We start from the raw sequence: 19,539 nt of genomic DNA, 5'->3' as shown, positions 1-19,539 counted from the left end.
AAAAAACGCCTAATTGTTGATTTGAATTTATTTTGTTTATTAACTTATAAAAAAGAGTTTTTATGTGCAACTTTAGTAATGAGTAAACCTAAAAGTGCATTTTAATCAATGATAGGGTTGAAAAAAGTTATAACTTGTTTTATAGTTTTTGATCACTAATTTTATATACATTTATCTGATATGTATATCAAAATCAAAAAGAACTATTTTCTTTAGATTTTCATACTTTGCAAAAATGTCTTGGTTACTTTTTGCACTATGTTTGCTCTAAAAAGGAGTCTATAGCTGATTTTTACATCTAGGATGATAGATTTTATGCCAATTATTGTGTTTACATCAAGAAAAAACATATTTTTTGTTCCTATACCTTTTTTTATCATAAATTGTGAGAAACTGCTTTTTTCATATATAAGGTGAAAAAAGTAACACTAAAGAAATTTTTTTTGCCTTAAGTATGTTCTAAACTTATAGATAAACACATTTTATAAAAAGATTTTTTTCTAAATCTGTCATTTAAGGCATGAAATTAATTTTGCAAATTAACATTGCAGATTTTTGCAAATAACTTGCAAATATGATTTCTGCGGATTTTCTAATTTACATAGGCGTTTTCTATGTATATTCCTCTTTCCAAAAATACCTCACTTGTCAAGATAGGATAAAAAAGTCTTTTTGGTTGAGATTCCATAACTGTGCCTGGGAAAATGTTTTTCTATAATTGTAATTTGGAAAAAAAACTTAGAATATTTAGAAACTTTTAGCTTAAAACTATTTTGATCTTAACAAACAATACAAAAAATCAAGAAACAATTTGGTGAAAAATCTGCCAAAAAAAGTTAAATTGCGCAAAAAATGTTGCTCAGGAATCTAATGTTGTCAAGAAGAAATTTTCATCTTCAATGTTGTAGCAACATTTTTTGCAACACTGATTTTCTTAGTGTTCAGGGGTAATAGGATTGTTAATAACAGTAAGGACATCCAAGCTTTTTTGTTTGGGCGGGGGGGGATCTTTATAGCATATCGGCAAGGGGGTCCATGCTTACGGCATCCCTAAATTCATTTGGGGGGAGGGGGATTATCACCCCTTGGACATTCCTGAATATCCAAGTATCTAGTTTATTTATTTACAAACAATCTGGATAACTTTTTACCTAAAGATTGACTTTTCTTTGGTAAATTTGAGCTTTATAAACCTAGAGGGTTACAACCCCCGAGCAAATATCTGTTCACGCCACTGTTTTTAATGTATTAGGTATTCAATTTCTTAAACTAATACTTTTTATTTCTTAATTTCTAAGATAAAATAAATCTTGCTTTGTTTTCAATGCTTATTAGTATGCATAAGTTGAAACAGAGCTTTGTTGCAAAGGATTAATACCACAGGGGGTGGAGAGATAGGACACTGGGCTGTTTATTAAACTAGTTCCCAAAGTTTTATAATAACATTTTCTTATTTGTTAGCCTAACAAGTTAACTTTGGGGACTTTAGTGAATTTTTATTTATTTAGTTGAGTTTTAATCTACAGAAGGTGTAATTTTGTGTATCAACTTTGGGGATGTAAATCAATTTATCTGCCATTGTCTTATCCCTTTAGATCCTTGATTAATACAATTCTGTTATGGTTAAGATCAACATATCTGAATCTTTAAGTGATAAAAAAAGTATTTTAATTAGTTTAAAAAGTTGCATGTTTTACTTGTTAGTTAAAAGGGAACTATCTACAAACGAGAGCAAGTGATTCTAAGCATCTTCCAGGATTGATCCATAGTATTTTTTTTTAGTGAATATACTATGTTTATATACTAGCAAATGCTGTAAATTGCAAAATGTTTACAATATTATACGTTACAAACCCTTTTTCTAAATATACATTTTTAATGAAAATAATATACTAATGTGTCAAAGCTTTTAAAAAACAGTTTAAACTCATCAAAACATTTGATGATATTGCACTAAAAAATGCTTTACTTTTCAAAGTTTTTTCATATAAAACCATGGTGAAACCTAACTTTTTAGTCTAGTAAACCTACTATATTTACTAAAAAATACTATGGATCAATGCTGGAAGGTGCTTAGAATCACTTGCTCTCGTTCGTGGATAGTTCCCTTATATCATTAAACTAGTGATGGCAATCCGTCGAATTTTTGGGCCGGATTCGGATTCCGGATTCTTAAAAGAATCCGTCAAAAAAGTAATGTATATAAAGCTCAGTTTATTTAATACAGTTGAGCTGTAGATATTCAATAAAAATATGATTTTTGTATAATTGTTTACATACGTTTAGTAGAGTTATTCTTGGAGCTGCCATTGGGACAAATGGCAAAAGTACAGGAGATGTATTTAGGCCAGTTGTATTCGAAAAAGTATGGTTGCATTTTTGGCAAATTGAATGCTGCTGTAAAATTGATATAAATATTATGATAATGGAAAGAAAATGAAGTAGCTTTTCTCTCAGGAGCTTTCCTCCTATATCTAGCCCCTGCGGTGCCTATTTCCTAACCCTGCGGAGCAATCATTAACATTTACCCTACCTAACCTAAAATACTTTATCAAAAGCAACTGTGAAAATACGATGAAACCGGATACTTCGTTTTCTTTCTATGGTCCAAACATTGTAACAATTGGCAAAAGTACACCGAATATTTAAACTGTCAAGAATACAACCATGACTGACAAAACTGCATCTACCCAATTTATATTTTGTTATTTAATATTTTTTTCTGTTTCAGCTTTGGGAAGAGAGTGAGACGGAGAATACTAGGTTGAGAAAGGAACTGATGACCATCAAACAAGATCTGGAGTCGGCCAAGCATCAGCTAGAATCAGCTGTTCAGGTAGCATTTTCTTTTCTTTTTTTCCCTTCATTTTTACCCTTCCCTTACCTTTTTATCCCCCCTTCACTTCCTTTCACTGTGATATCTTCCCTTTCTTTTTCCCCTCATTTTCTCATTTCTCCTCTCCCCCAACCCTTCCCTCTTCGATCACTTAATTTCTTCTCTTTCCCGTGTCTCCCCCCCCCCCTTCACTAACCCTTAACTGCGAAAATTTGTTTAAAAAAGGAGAAAACTCAAACACTATCTTATTTTCGAATTAACACAATTTTAGTGTTCCATGATTATCTTTCTTGTACTATATCTAGCATCGTATTATATCCAGTTTTCTACGATTATAAAATTTACAATCATAAGATTAAAACTAGTTTTTTAGCCTGTGCCTTCGTAATCTCGTAGCTAAAAAAAACTGGTTTTAATCTTATAATTGTACATTTTATATCCGCAGAAAGCTGTTAATAATACGATGCGAGAAATAACTATTCAAACAGTGCTGCTATTATTGGGCGTAATTATCCTTTTTTCTTAACTAAATTACTTAATAAACGAGGGTTTGATAGATGTTTAGTTCCATTATGGGGGTTGAACGAGATTAGTAAAATCTATGGGGCACTTGAGTTTGGAAGGGAGAACAGTTCCCCCTACTTTTAAAATTACTAGCAGATTCGTTCCGAAAGGCCTCTAGAGGCGCTTGAGGTTGGGCGGGGTTGAATTTGAATTTTGAAAAGTCCGCGGAAATTCTAGAAAAAGCCGGATTTTTGTCAACCCTGATATAAAGGATGAAAGATTATAACCTTTTTTAATGCCTAGGCATCGACTAAGAACGCCATCTCTGACACAGAGAAACGAGAAAAGAAAGTGTTGGAGAAGAAACTTACGGAAATGGAGGAGGAACTGAAGGTAAGACAACTTTTGCTGCCGTTTTTTTCTATTAGGTATATAAAGTAGTAAGGTTTTTCTGTCTGAATCTTAAGATTTCACTAACTACTGAACCGATTTGGTTGTCTATTTTAGGTATATGTTACATATGTCCACTGTTGGTTTTAGTCTACCTATTTCATATCTAACTCTTGGGATGGTTTCCTGCTATTTTTTCAGATCATCTCTGCACCTTTAACAGATGTATTGAAAGAAAACACTTTTTAATTGTAATATTAGGTATTATTATAAAGTTCTTTTTTTTTGTTGAAAATTTTATATTATTCTAGAATATTTCAAGTTTAAAATATTCATATTAGGATTTTAAGTAACACTCAACCTCAATTAATAAAGTTCAATGTATAGAACATCATTAATCAATTTCTGGTCATATATTTTTTCATTCAAGTAATTTGATTGCCATTTGACCTCCAATTTAATTACGAAAAAATCAAAATTAGTCCAAAACTTCCTGTAAAACAGCCAAAGATTAAAATTCTTTCGTAAGAAAAACTTTGACATCATTGGTAGATTAAGCTTTGCGCATTTCTTATTGGCGTCATAATATTATATTTAGGATCAGTGTGATTACCAGGGCTTTTAAGGGATAAGACAATGGACCATGATTTGATTTACACATCTCAACTAAACAAAAATAACTCTTTCTTGATGGAAAAATTTAGATATTGTACAAATCAAATAAGTCCCATTTTTTTGAAAGTATTGGGACTTTGATAATTTACAATCAAGGGGGGGGGGGGTAAGTTCTGACACTTTTGCGTAAACAGTGTGTATAGGCATTGTCTTTGGAGTGAGAGGATAGATTATTTAACAAAAAGTTTATTTTTAGGACGTATTTTTCCTATTTAAAAATAATTTGGATTTGGCCTCTAGGTTCGTGTGCTCCAGGCCTGCAGGTTGTCTCTGGACAGGTAAAAATTAAAAAAAAAAATTTTTGAAGAGTTAAAAGTCAAATTATAAAACAAATATGCATCTTTTTGAATGTTATTTACAAATTTGAAGATAAAAGATGCATATTTTGTTTAATAAGTTGAACTATAAATCTTCAGAATTTGTTTTTTCGTCTTTACCTGTCCAGAGATAACATGGAGGCCTGCAGCACCTAAACCTGGAGGCCAAATCCAAAAATTTTTTAAAGATAGAAAAAATTCATCCCATAATGAAACTTTTTTAGTGAAATAATCCATCCTCTCACTCCAAAGACAAAGCTTATAATAATCACTGTTTACGCAAAAGTGTCAGAACTTACCCCCCTCCTTATATATTTCAAACTATCTTTTCATTACAATACAATGATATATTCTACAAGAATCAAGTTATTACGTCATGGTAAGATGATATTCCTCGTTACATAAAAGCCTTGCAACTAATAGGGGAGAATAAATGATAAATATAGAAATAATGTCAAGACTAAGGAGGATTATACTCGTAGTAATCTCTCTAGGGTAAGGGATATACCACGTCAAGAGAAAAATAACTACAAGTCATGTAATAGTTATTTGTAGAAAACTGGATATAATACGATCCTGGACATAGTTTTTTTTGTATGGATGAGAACCGGTTGTAATCCACCGGATATTAATAGGTTTCGAATGAATACGAGAATAGTTATTTCTCGCATCGTATTATAAACAGCTTTCCGCGGATATAGAATGTACAATTATAAGATTAAAACCAGTTTATTTCAGCCCCGAGTTGCCCTGGATATAATACGATGCTAGACATAGTTTTTTCATATGGATGAGAACCGGTTCCTATCCACCGGATTCGAATGAATACGAGAAAAAACATTAATATTTATCCTAACAGAAGCAGAATTTTACACCTTATTATTGAGAAATGGGAGATAATTTAATGTCTATTGTTCTACCCCTGTCCTTTTCTCATTTTTCTTTCTCTGTTTGTTTAGTCCCTATCTGCCTCCAGTTTTTATATTTAAAATCTTTCAATGAAATATAAAACCGCATAACTATAAGAAATACATAGCATATTTTTTAGCCTATTTTAGATGACATTTAATATTTAAAATCGTTCCTTCAAATAAAACAGCATAATTATGAGAAATATATGTTTAGGAAAGACAATAGACATAGTAAAATGGTACAATTTGCATAATAGTCACTTTATTAAACACTTTGTTTAGGTCTAACGTACATTAATTTAAGCAATGAACTACATAATCCTAAAATGTGCTGTAAGGTTTTTATTTGTTTAAAGATTGAGACCTCGAAAATTGCTGGTCTGAATTAGTTTGACTTGGGGTGGTGTTGAGCTATTTTCTTACCTCCCCGCCCTCCCCTAGTAGCTAGTTGCAAAACACCTAGTATTCATAATATGATGATGAAATCAAAGGCGTGTAGAAGGAAAGGGTTTATCCATCCCCCTGACAAAATTAAGTAGGGTGAAAGTTTTAATCCATAATATGCTATTTTCAACATTTTTTGTATTATTGTAAAATCACCATAGAATCTGTGATAAAAGGGCAATCTTGTATAAAATTGGTCTACTTGAGCAAAGTTGCCTCCAAAATTAGTATTCTCAATTTCACCACCCAGCATTATAGGAGGTTTAGAAAGTACAAGTTTTATATAATAATAATTGGGTATAGTCTCTTTCGTGGCAACACCTCTTAAGGGGCGTTTCGTCGCATTTTCACAGTAGCTTTTGAGATGTTATTTAAGGTTAGGTGATTTCCCCGCAGGGTTAGAGCCCCCCCCCCCCCTCCTCCGCAGGGGAAAAGTTACTGTATAGATACGATAAAAACGCCCCTTAAGAGGCGTTGCCGCGAAAGGCACTATACCCTAATAAGTTTTTAAAACCCTTTAAACAATTTAAAATTTAAAATCTTTCAAAGCAGTGGTTTAAATAATTAAAGCAATCTTTTTTTAAATTAATCTTTTGGCCTTTATGAATATTATATCTTCTATGTGTATTATCTTTGGTCTAGTGCTTTTTGGCCATGTTAAAGGATATTCGACAATGTTACTGGTTCCAAACGTCATCTTTGCAATGGCGTGACATTAAAGTTACAGTCTAACTTAGACATACAATGTATTATGTGACAATAATATGACAAATGATTCACAGTTATGGAATCTCAACGACAAAGATTTTTTTATCCAATCTTGACAAGTGAGGTATTTTTGGAAAGAGGAATATATATAGAAAACGCCTATGAAAATAAGAAAATCCTCAGAAATCATATTTGCAAGTTACTTGCAAAAATCTGCAATGCTAATTTGCAAAATTAATTTCATGCCTTAAATGACTTATTTAGAAAAAATCTTTTTATGAAATGTGTTTATTTATAAGTTTAGAACATACTTAGGGCAAAAAAAATTTCTTTAGTGTTACTTTTTCACCTTATATATGAAAAAAGCAGTTACTCACATTTTATGATAAAAAAAAGGTATAGGAACAAAAAATATGATTTTTCTTGATGTAAACACAATAATTGGCATAAAATCTATCATCCTAAATGTAAAAATCAGATATAGAATCCTTTTTAGAGCTAATATAGTGCAAAAAGTAACCAAGACATTTTTGCAAAGTATGAAAATCTGAAGAAAATAGTTCTTTTTGCTTTTGATATACATATCAGATAAATGTATATAAAATTAGTGATTAAAAACTATAAAACATGTTATAAGTTTTTTCAACACTGTCATTGATTAAATTGCACATTTAGGTTTAAGAATTACCGAAGTAGTGTATAAAAACTCTTTTTATGATGTAATTAAACAAAATAAATGCCAAAAAACCAACTACAAAATGGTCTACTGCATTATAAAAAACGCCTAATTGTTGATTTAAATTTATTTTGTTTAATAACTTAATAAAAAGAGTTTTTTGTGCTACTTTGGTAATAAGTAAACCTAAAAGTGCATTTTAATCAATGATAGGATTGAAAAAGTTATAACTTGTTTTATAGTTTTTGATCACTAATTTTATATACATTTATCTGATATATATATCAAAATCAAAAAGAACTATTTTCTTTGCAAAAATGTCTTGGTTACTTTTTGCACTATTTTTGCTCTAAAAAGGATTCTATATCTGATTTTTACATTTAGGATGATAGATTTTATGCCAATTATTGTGTTTACATCAAGAAAAAACATATTTTTTTGTTCCTATACCTTTTTTTATCATAAAATGTGAGAAACTGCTTTTTTCATATATAAGGTGAAAAAAGTAACACTAAAGAAATTTTTTTTGCCTTAATTATGTTCTAAACTTATAGATAAACACATTTCATAAAAAGATTTCTTTTTAAATAAGTCATTTAAGGCATGAAATTAATTTTGCAATTTAACATTGCAGATTTTTGCAAATAACTTGCAAATATGATTTCTGCGGATTTTCTAATTTTCATAGGCGTTTTCTATATATATTCCTCTTTCCAAAAATACCTAACTTGTCAAGATTGGATAAAAAAATCTTTGTCGTCGAGATTCCATAACTGTGGATTGAAGGAATATTATTTCTGTGTATGTTAAATGGACTCTTCCGGGCAGACTAACTTTACAACAAGGCGGTTTTCAGGGATTGTTGGTAACTTGGTATTAACATCAAAATATTATTTTTTGCTGACAAATTTAATAGTAAGGTTACGATCTAGTTAAGCAACCTCTGAACAAATTGGGTTCTCCATTTTAGGGGAGTTTTAAGTAGGTTCCGTTGATAGTTTTAGGCTATTTTTCTGCCTTCAAAATGGTCATGCTTAATTTGCGTATTTATAACGTTATTTTAATTAAATAGATGTAAGGAACAGTATAATTTTTCCCTTGAATATCTCCCCCATAAGCTTTGATACTTTTGCTATGTTTATGTAAACAATAAGCTATATAAAAGCAACAGGATCTGTGCCTATCTGTTTGTAACGAAGGATCACTCTAACCACTAAATCGACAATGTTTCAGTGAAGTTTCTCATAGGTCCGGGGAAGGTTAATAACTAATTTAGGGGGAGGGTACCACAACCTTTCCAAGAGCAATCACCTGTAGAAAAAATGACCTTAACAAAATAAAATACTTATTAAAAGTGGAGGTTAGTTTTCTCAAACCCCCCCTCCCCCTCTTTTTCAAATGCACCTAGAGGCCTGGGGGGGGGGGGGCATAGCTACTAGTATATATTTAAAAAGAAGGATAATTTATTTTATTATAATAGCACAAGTTTATAGAAACTACAACCACCAATTTTAAAAGTTTCTCTGTCCCACTTTAGTGTGTGTTATGAAATGAAGCAATTTATTCTCGGTTTTGTGTTCAAAATTCTTTTCTCATGACACGCACACACAAACACACCAAAACACACACACTTACTCACACACACACTCACACACACCTACACAAAGTAAATTGTGTTCTTATTTCTTTCTTTTCAATTTAGATAAGACTAAGTTGGTGAATTATTAATTTATGGTTTAGATAGAAACAAAAATCGTTTGTAATGGAGGGGGGGGGGGATTAATCACCCCCCCCCCCCTCAAGAGTAAACTCGGGATGAATAAATACATATCAAGCTACAAAAAAATGAATAAGGGTGGTGAATGATTAATCTTTCATTGGTCTTTACCTGATTATTACCAAATATCCATTTAAATTTAATATCGAACGTTGGCCAGTTTTCCGGCTGGATACCGGATATCCGGCATTAGAAATCAGCCGGGTATCCGGCCAAAATAAGTATCCTGCCCAACCCTAATTAAAATTACCACCTAGGAAAGGCAGAATTTTATGCATAAATTGGGGTACAGGCTTATTTACTTAACCCTTACAGATCGGGGGGGGGGGCTCCAAGAGCCCCCCCCCCCTCTAGTTTTTTAAATCTCATTTTTTTTGTAGGTAAGATGGAGTGCTGTGACTTCATGACTTTTTAAGTTTAGTAATTATACGTCGGCAAGAGTTGATTTTATTAGGATATCTGGTCTGTGTCGGTCGTGGTGTCCGGTCAAAGTCGGTTGGGTAGCACCAAAATTAGAAAAAAAATTCTAAATAAATCTTAATTTCTACATTATGACTTTTGTGTATAAGGAGAAACCTAAAATTTTTTTGGTGAATACTTAGATACCAATGACCTTCTGAGAAAAGTTGTGTTATGACCGTTTGACCGCTCCCTGACCGACTTTATGACCGATTTTTGTCCGGCTTTTACTACAGACATATATCATGTATATCGTGGCTTCTATTACAGCTAGAGACCTATAATTTTTTTTGGTAAATCCTTGAGCAACATCAAACTGATAAAAATATTAATTGGCGCCGCCAACCGCCGTTTTACCGCCGTAATCGCCGAAAATGGCGGTTTCCGTTATTTGCCGTTTTTCGGCGATGATCAGAAAAAGTTATTTTTTTGTTATGAAAAATAATAGTTCGTCCTAAAATTTGGTCAACCTAGCTGCAAAATTGGCCGCTCTACAGCTGTTTTAAAATTTAGCGGCTGGCCGCTAAAAAGCGGCTAAGGAGCGGCCTGGCCGCTATGACTAGTAAAAGTAATTTTCTCTAAAAATACACATGAACCACCAGAAAACATTTTACGTCTTTATCTGTAACAGGAGCCGAGATAGAGGGGGGGGCTCTTGGAGCCCCCCCCCCCCCTGATCTATTAAGGTGGGAATTGGGGCCCGAGCTGTAAGGGTTAACTTAAAATAACATTAAATTTACTGAAAGTATTCTTTTTGTAGTTGAAAAAATCTTGATTTAACCCATTTTCTTGGATTAGATTGAATCAAGGGATGTTGGCCCATCTCTTAATTGTTTGGTGGGTCGGATTCGGAATAATCAATAAAGTTTAAGAAACGGCGGAAATTATTCATTATTGACGATTGATGTTTCAGAATTGCAATAAGTTGCGCGGCTGCTAAAAGCCGCCATATTAACGGCTACGTACTACTATAAAATTCACGCGGCTGCATGGCTGCGACAAAATGTCTATTACATTAAATATGAGCTAAGAAAATATAACCTAATTTAAAATTATAATTTTCAAGCTGCTCGCATTGTCAGAAAATTTAACAGACCAGGTAGGAGGAGAAATAAATATGATCACAGGGATCAATATTCTTAAAATTATTGGTGGAACTAGGCATGCATTCTAAAAAAGTACAGAATTCATCTAAATTCAGGGGTGTATATTTTCTAACCTAGTTCAATTTCTTCTTCCCCCACCCCTATCTATTTCTATCCCCAATAATATGTATATTTAAAAAATGCAAATATACACCCCTGTAAGAATCTATACTTAGATCTATGTCTGCTTTGTTCTACCCATAATACAGAATAAAATTCCCAAATCTTAATATGCTAAAAGTATCTTTTTGTGTCTTGTAAAATTTATTTATTTTAATTTATTTTTGCTGCACTATTATTGTATTGTGTCTTTTCTTTCCAGTTTTTTTTAGAAGTCTTAATTCATTTTTTTTATAGGTAGAAAAAAATAAGGTAAATTAAAAGTTATTTAGATTTAATTATTATTTAAGCAAGTTTTATTATTTCCTATGCATTCCAATTTACCTACCCAACATTTTAGTGTAGGTTAGAGTTGCCACGCTTTTAGAAAATATAATATTCTAGCCGAAAAAAATGCATAAAAAAAGTTTACACGATAAATTGCATGATACATGTTTAGCTTAGACGCAAAATATTTATTGATTCACATTTTTTGCTCCGCCAATTTTATCCATTCGATTAGATATTTTACTTTGCATGAAAGGGGGAGGTAGGTTGTGCTAAAATTCCGTAAATGTGTGAGTTTTAAGGCGTAAAAATAGTAGTGGAACGGTAATATTCACTAAATGTGTGTATTCCTTATTGAAAAGAACTATAGACAAAAATATTAGTGAACAATATTTAGTGAATATTATTTATTCAAAAATAGTTCAAATAAAATCCTTTAGGGAAGGTTAGCATAAAATAAGTATTATTTATTATATAATTTTTTATTTTAAGTATTTTTCGTTTGTTTTGAAAGGAAATATATTAAAACATTGTTTCTTAAACAAATGTATTCTAAAATTGGATGTCTATTTGTAGAATTATTGTAGAAATTCTGCGGAAAGTTATTAGATGAAAAACTACCACCCCTCCCCCTCCCCTCCAAAAATTATAGTATTTCATAATATGTATATGTTTTTACAAAGTTTTTTTTTTCAATAAATGATTTATTTTCAATTAATCAATCTTTTAATCCCTGAGAATATAGAATTGATGATTATTCCAACTGACAGCAATAAATTTTGCTATGTATTTATTTGTATATGCACCACATTTTACATTTTTATAGTAGTTGTATCAGTTAAAATAGCTTCATACCTGTAAAAATGAAATAGACAATTTTTAAAAGTGAATCTATAAGTAGGGTCGATCCGTACGTTTGTACATTACTGCCAGTAAGCTCTTTTCGTTAATTTATACACGTTAGAATTGTTCTATCGATTCCATATTTTGCATGTTGATTCCTGTAGTAGTATAGGACGATTTAGAAAACGTAGCACCTCTGTAATCGTTACTAGGATGTCCGTACGCCCATTTTAAACATGTTGATTTTTATCTTTTTTTTTATCAACAAATTTACTAATAATTTTGTTCCAACTTTTATAGATTTACATTCTGGTTATACAGTTTTGACACGTTAATGTTCGTTAGTCGTATCGTTTCAGAGCTTTGCTTTTATGGATGTTGTCATCCTTGCTTTTGTAGTGAAGCTCATCTAAAAGTCTTTAATATTGTCGGTCATTGAAATATAGATTTTAATTGATTCAGTCATAAAACATTGGACATAATTATCCTTGATATAATTTAGGTATATGATTTACAAAAAAACAAGGATGACAACATCCATAAAAGCGAAGATCTGAAGCGGTAGGACAAAAGTAAATTTCATGCAGGAAAATGTTTAGGGACATACATACATTTTTAGGACTTGATTATAGAGTTGCTTTGCTTATAATATTTTACTCTGTTGTCCCAGGAATCATTATACCAAAAATCAGATCAATCGGATTATAATTTGTTGTTAAAAAAGTTTAAAAAATCAACATGTTGAAAATGGACGTACGGACATTCTGGTAACAATATAGAGTTGCTACGCTTTCAAAATTGTACCTAACTACTACAGGGATCACCATGCAAAGTTTGAAATCGGTAGGCTAATTCTAACCTGCCTAAATTACCGAAAAAAGCTATCCGTCTCGGACATACGGACGGACCGACCCTAGTTATAGAATGCTTCGCTTTTAATTATAGAAAAGCTTCGGTTTTAAAAATACTTAGCGCCTCCACAAGGTTAAGTCATAAAATATTGATATCATTAATCTATATTTTTTTGATAAAATAATGGATTAATAGTGTCATTAGAATACTTTATACCAACGATTAATGGATTTAAAGAATTTTTATTTATCGAGCAGTGAAAATTAATGAATACTTTGATGTGTTTTGTATCATTAATAATATGTTGAATTTTAAAGTATACCTCTGATCAATTATTTAAGGAGTACTTCCTATTTATAAGATCTTTAAAGTAAACATCAGCAGTTTTTTTTCTTCTCAAAAATAATGCCTTATACTTGTTTTATTAAATTCTATTTGATTGTCGTCAAGTCTAACTCTTTGGTATATAGCTAGAACTACGCCTATTGAAAGGTTTATTTTAACGTTAGTAAAGTAATGGCTGTCGGCTTAGCCGTTTAGCCGTTTTTGGGCTTTTGTCAGGGCAAAATTATTGATAATAATACAAGTAAACTTCTTAAAAATATCTATTACCAGCTGCTTAACAGCTAAAACCGACTAATAAGGGCTGATAGAATCTACAAAATGCCAAGAGTATCATTTTATTACCAAATAATGTACAAATATCATTCAAAAAGTTGATTCCTTCGTAATTACTAATGGATTTGCCCTAAAATAGCCACAAACCGGCTGAACGGCTAAGCCACCAGCTGTTACTTTTCCAACTTTTTATTCGATTTAGGGAAAATAGAACTATCATTGATTATTCATTTCAAATTCAGCCTGAATTTCGGATTTTAAGTACCATTTGCGCATTGATTACGGGATGATTGCATTACCCCCCCCCCCCCCCCCTTATATAATGGTTAACGTAGAATTTATTCCAAATGGGATTGAATTTATTTAATAAATAACTATAATAGGGGTTGTGTTATCCCTTTAAAGCAGTTGCTTATATGCAGTTAGTGTTTGCAATCCATTGTAGATTGAAATAAATGGGAAGCAGCCTATAGTGCTTAATAAGTAATTGACGTTATACATTGCAAATGACCAATGATAGGCCAGTATATTATTTTTAACATTGGGCAATTACCATGTATACTGGCTTATCATTGGTCATTTGTATTGTATGTCGTCATATTTATTAGGCATTATAAGCTGCTTCTTCCAACGGAACCAAATGCAACACCACTGGATTTAGTTTACTGGAATATAAGGCAAAACGTGGAAAAATGTTCTTCATAAACAGTCCCCCTGTCTGGTTTGTATATCTTTATAGGAAATGTTTTCTACCTAAAATATTAATTTTCTAGCAGTTGCAGCGCTACAAGTCAGAAAACGAGAAGTTAAAGTCGGAAAACCGCGCGCTCACACGCGTAGTTTCCAAGCTGACGGCCGCCGCCACAAAAACCGCGAGTGCAGCAGCCGCGGGAGCGGCTGGCTCCTCCTTCCCCCCTGGCAACCAATTGCCCCCAATGGGCAAAAGGGTTGGGGGAGGTGGGACTGTCTAAACTTTGGATTAAGAAGGGGTGGGTTAAAAACGTGTGGATTTATTTAAAAACCCTTATTTTATTTTAACTAATAAAAATTAACAACTTTTTTTTCCAGTCATTTTTTTTTCTTGCGTTGGTCTCTTGTGTGTTTTTTCTTTCCAGTTGTAATTGTTGACAATTCTAACAAGCTAGGTATCTACAAAATAAACTTTATTATTAATGTTTTTTTTATAGACATGATACATATTTCAAAATAACATAATGTTTAATTTCATTTAGGCCAGATCATTTTTGTGTTTTTTTACATACAAGTTTTTGTGTTATTTTCATTTTTTGTGTTTTTAAGAATTAGAAATAATATGTTAGGAATATATAAAAAGATTTTTTTAGTAGCGAAGCTACTCTATGATTCAATTTGTCTGACAGTCTGTCAGTTCGTGACGCTATGGGGGAAATGTAATTTTCTCGGATTAAGGATTAACTGCTTTTGGATAATGACATCCTTATTCTTATTATCTGTTAGTTTGACTTTTGAATAGCGTTTGAATTCAAACTTTTAGAGAAAGTTATTATGTAGGACTAGAGTTATTTACATAGGATAGAATTAATTAGTAACCTCTTAATAGATTGTTAGATCATTCAAAAGTCTTATTTTTTGGATTATTTCACTATAGTTAAATCTTTTTTTTTATAATAATTGCATGATTTAAAAATCATTTTTTTTACTGCACCATATTTTTTTCGTTCGATTGGAATGATTGTTTGACAGTTTAATTTTTTTGTTTTTTGTTGTTATTTTTTAACAAAATAAAATCTGTTTATTTTTTGTTGTAAGAAATGTTGTATTAATTTATAAAAAAAATTGAAAACGTTTGAGAATTAGGTTTTGTTACGAAGTAAAAAGAGAAACATTTAAAAATAATATCCATTCATATTTCATGTTCGTACTACTACTAACCACTTGTCTGCTAATTTGTTTTCACGTTTAAATTAAAGATTTAACTTTTTGTGGTCTTTAAGATACAATACTTGATTTTTTCTCTTAACTTCTTATGATCTTCAAGTTTTAATAAAATTGATATTTTGTTTTTTTTTAGACTCTGGACCAATTGAAAGCAGACAATCAGCGCCTGCGCGACGAGAACGGCGCCCTCATCAGAGTGATATCAAAACTGTCTAAATAGGGTCAGCCTGTGGTGCAGGGTGGTGCCCCCACCCTCACCACAGGACCCCAGGCCTCAGCCAACCTTGGCCAGCAGCCGTTGCACCATCCAGGCGGCGGCGGCGTCGGCCATCATCCGAACATGGGCGGCGGCGCAGCGCATCATCCGAGCGGGGGCGGCGGTAATTGGCGGCCCTCGTCGGCGCCGAATACCGGCCACCACGGCGGGTATAACCCCGGCGGCGGCCATCAAGGTGGAGGAGGCTACAATAATCCTATGTATGGTGGAGGTGGTGGCAACATGGCTGGCATGCAACAACAACACCACCACCAGCAGCAGCCACAGCACCACAACAATAATAAACAACAACAACAAAGAAATACAAACATGGGACCATGGCCACAACAAAACAATAAACGAAATTATTAGACGAAAATTTTTAAAAAATCTATTTTTTGGCCTTGTTATTATTGATACATATTATTATAATGAATGTTTGTAGAAATGATTGAGGCGCGCTAATTGTCGCTACATAATCATCTTTTTTAATACATGGCTTTAGCCCTTCTTAACATTAATTAAATTAGTATTTTATTTTTAACTGTATAAGACTTTTGAATAATCCACAAGTAAAATTATTTTTAATGTTTTTATTCCAACATGAAATGTATTCCTTCTGCCATTTCATTTTATGAATATATTTCATGGTGTTTTAGGATATTTTATGTTGATTTTTAAAGGTGTGCTTTGATATAAATTAGGGTTGGTCCGGATAATTTTTTGGCCGAATTCCGGATATCCGGCTGATTTTCCATGCTGGATATTTAAAATACCCCGATACCCGGCAAATTACCGGATATTTGGTATTATAAATCACCCGAATACCTTCAATATCCGGTATCCGGCCGGATATTGAAAATTTCCGAATATCCTGCCAAACCGGATATCCGGCCCAACCCTAATATAAATTATGTCCCTCTTGTTTATTAAAAAGATATCATAACGTACAATCGAACATTTGATTATATCATCTTTATAAAGCGATGTAAAGAAATCGTTTTACAGGATTAATTCATTGTGATTTTATAATTAAAAAGTCCTGTAAGATTAGTTTTCATCTAGACATAGACCCTTTTTTAGCAAGTTTCTACTCATTTTAACTTTTTACCCTATTTTAATTTTTTACTTTTTCTAAAGTATTATCTAATTTACTTTTATTTTTTATACTTGATTAGGGTTGTTAATGTAGGTTTATTAATATTCCAGTTATGTTGAAATATTTTGGTATTTATAAAAATGGGCTTTTCATGCAGGATTTCTAATAGTGTTGCAAAAAAGCGTTTAATCTCCTTCATAAAAGGTCCTTAGGGGTTGAAAATATAAAAAAAAACTTTTTAAACAAATACCTAAATACTCACCCCCTGAAAGATTACAAGTCAGATTTGGTTTTAGCTTTTTTTTGACATAAATTAAAATATATTTTGAAAGATTATTATCCTCATCTTTTATATGAGCTTAGTTTCCTTTTAATAATTATTCAAAAAATAATATTTTAATTAGGGTTGGGCCGGATACCGTATATCCGGCTGATTTATAATGCCGCATATCTGGTTCCGGCCGAATATCTGGTTAATGTTCGATATTCGGCATTAAAAATCATCCGGATATCCGGTACCCTAATTTCAATCATCTCTTTACAGTTTCACAATTGAAATTTCAAAAATTTAAAATAGATAATTTTTTTATTTGTTAATAGATTTTTTTTTTACGAAATCTAAGATATATTTAAATAATAATGTTGTGTTTTAAGTTATTTTTAAAATATACAATTTTGTTTTTATAAATATTTTACTAGAAAGAAACTTTAAATAATTCTATACTTTATAAACATACGCAATTGAACAATGAAAGCTTATTTAAATTTTTTTATACGTGATCTTACTTAAATAGTCCTTTTTATCTAAAATCTAAATATTATCCTTATAGATATATATAAAAGTCGGGAAAACGAATTTATTAAAATTATATAGAATATAAAAACTCCCTCTTTCTTAATATAAATTTTCTGCTATAAATTATATGTTTTTTTTTCTTCAAAGAATGTTGAAATTATTTAACTAAAAACTCCTTAATTTATTTCTTGTGGTTTAAGATTAGATGTTGTATTTGTTGGTAAAAGTATGCTAATTTATAATTTATATATATATATATGTAAATATGAAAATAGTTTAACTATAAATAAGAGATTATAACCAATTTCATCTGTGTCCTATACATAGCTCTTTGTACATCAATTTTAAACCAACACACTCAGTTTAAAAATAATAATTAACAAGGATGATAACTTCCATATAAAGGTCTGATGTGTGTTTAAAATTGTGAATACTGAGGTGTATACTTGTCACAGATGGGTCCCTGTTTAATTAACTGTAAGAGAAACATGTTTATCGCGCAGTGCCTTACTATTTGCCCGACCCCCTTCCCCCCCGGCTCCCCGAGTTAGTAATTCTTCAGCTTATTTATTTTTCTTATTTAAAATCTAGAATAATATAAAAATCAAATGATTAAATGTTCTCTTGACAAATAAATTTGTTATATTCAATTCAATTTGTTTTGATTTTTTAGTATAGAAGCTACTCTATAATTATAATTAATTTAAAAGTATACACATTTAGATTTAAAAAAGGTTTTTTTTTCGTGATATACCTACAGTGTCAGCTGTAAATTATGAGGGAAAAAATATTTTTTAAGTTGGTGAGAACATGAATTTTTCCTTTGATGAAGATAAAGATCGAGCCAGCAGCTGGACCGATTGGGCTATGTCTTTTAAGAAATATACTTACTATTTGAAGTAAAACAATAAAGGGTCATCCGTTATATATAACTGTGTCCACAGGGTGGGGACTTTGTCCAGATTTTGTATTGGGTCTTTAAAGAAAGTGTCATGGTTTTAGCCTGTTTTTAACAAGTTTTAATTGTTGGAGCGTTGCTACTTTTTATTTATACCTTTGAAGTATTAAAAGGTTTGGTTCTTTTCGTTAGTAATACGACATTTAAAATAGCTTTAACAGATTTTTAACTTTCTATAATACAAAGTAGAATGATGTAGTGTATGTCTCTTTGTTTGTTTGTACCAAAGGATCTCATTAACTGCTAAACCGATCGGGTTCTCCTCAACATGGTAGGTCCCGGGAAGGTTTATAACGATTTGGGAGGAGTGTACCTCCACCCTCCCAAGAGATATTGGCCATAGAAAAAAATTACCCCCCTAAAAAATTTTTTTTTTAACTTTTTCTAAAATTTAATTTTCAAAAATGGGTTTTGAGATTCAACTCCCGCCTCCTCAAGTGCCCCTAGGCCTCTAGGGGCGAAGCTGCTAGTATACTACAAAAAAAAACGCTTTTACACAATGTAACTTGTTGAGCACTCATAACCACCCCGCCCTCATTGAAATGAAACAAAAATTAGAGGGGTACTTTGTATTTTTGTTTATTACTTCAGGCCAGTTTCAGATCCCCCTCCCCAAACTATAATGCTCTGAGCGATATTCCTTGATATTCCCTATTAGCAAGGAATAATTCGGAAAATAAATTTTAAAAATTCGGAAAAAATCACAAACCTAAACATGCTTTTCAGCTGTCGTTGGGAGGCAAAACTTAGTAGAATTTACGACCTTTTTAACTCCCCCCCCCCCCCCAACATTATTTTATATTTATTTCGCTTGTCGGCTATACTTTATTCCTGATTCTCTCTACTCTACTCCATTTTGAGCGAACCAAGAGAATTCTAAAGACAAAAGTAGTTATTTATCACATTGTATTATAAACTGCTTTCCGCGAATATTAAAATGAAAAATTACAGATTTATATTGGAGAAGAGAT

At 31.7% G+C, this 19,539-nt stretch overlaps 1 protein-coding gene across 11 annotated transcripts in view; it reads left to right on the top strand.

The window, feature by feature from the left end:
• Mbs (Myosin binding subunit) overlaps positions 1–18,260 on the top strand; it is a 152,749-nt gene extending 134,489 nt beyond the window's left edge. For 8 of the 11 annotated variants that reach the window (XM_080160175.1, XM_080160182.1, XM_080160181.1 and 5 more), the window contains 4 exons: positions 2,732–2,836; positions 3,644–3,733; positions 14,316–14,531; positions 15,593–15,732. In XM_080160175.1, coding sequence (XP_080016301.1) covers positions 2,732–2,836; positions 3,644–3,733; positions 14,316–14,513 — 393 coding nt within the window. In that variant the 3' untranslated portion in view covers positions 14,514–14,531; positions 15,593–15,732. Of the gene's footprint in view, positions 1–2,731; positions 2,837–3,643; positions 3,734–10,763; positions 10,797–14,315; positions 14,532–15,592; positions 16,288–17,810 lie in introns of those variants that run through there. The other 3 variants (XR_013879468.1, XM_080160176.1, XM_080160177.1) reach the window with 3 other exon arrangements.
• Positions 18,261–19,539: the final 1,279 nt, after the last annotated feature.

The sequence above is a fragment of the Acartia tonsa genome, chromosome 5 (genome assembly GCF_053477335.1).
Source record: "Acartia tonsa isolate MP-2025a chromosome 5, ASM5347733v1, whole genome shotgun sequence".
NCBI lineage: Eukaryota > Metazoa > Arthropoda > Copepoda > Calanoida > Acartiidae > Acartia > Acartia tonsa.
This window is presented reverse-complemented; position numbering and strand designations above follow the sequence as displayed.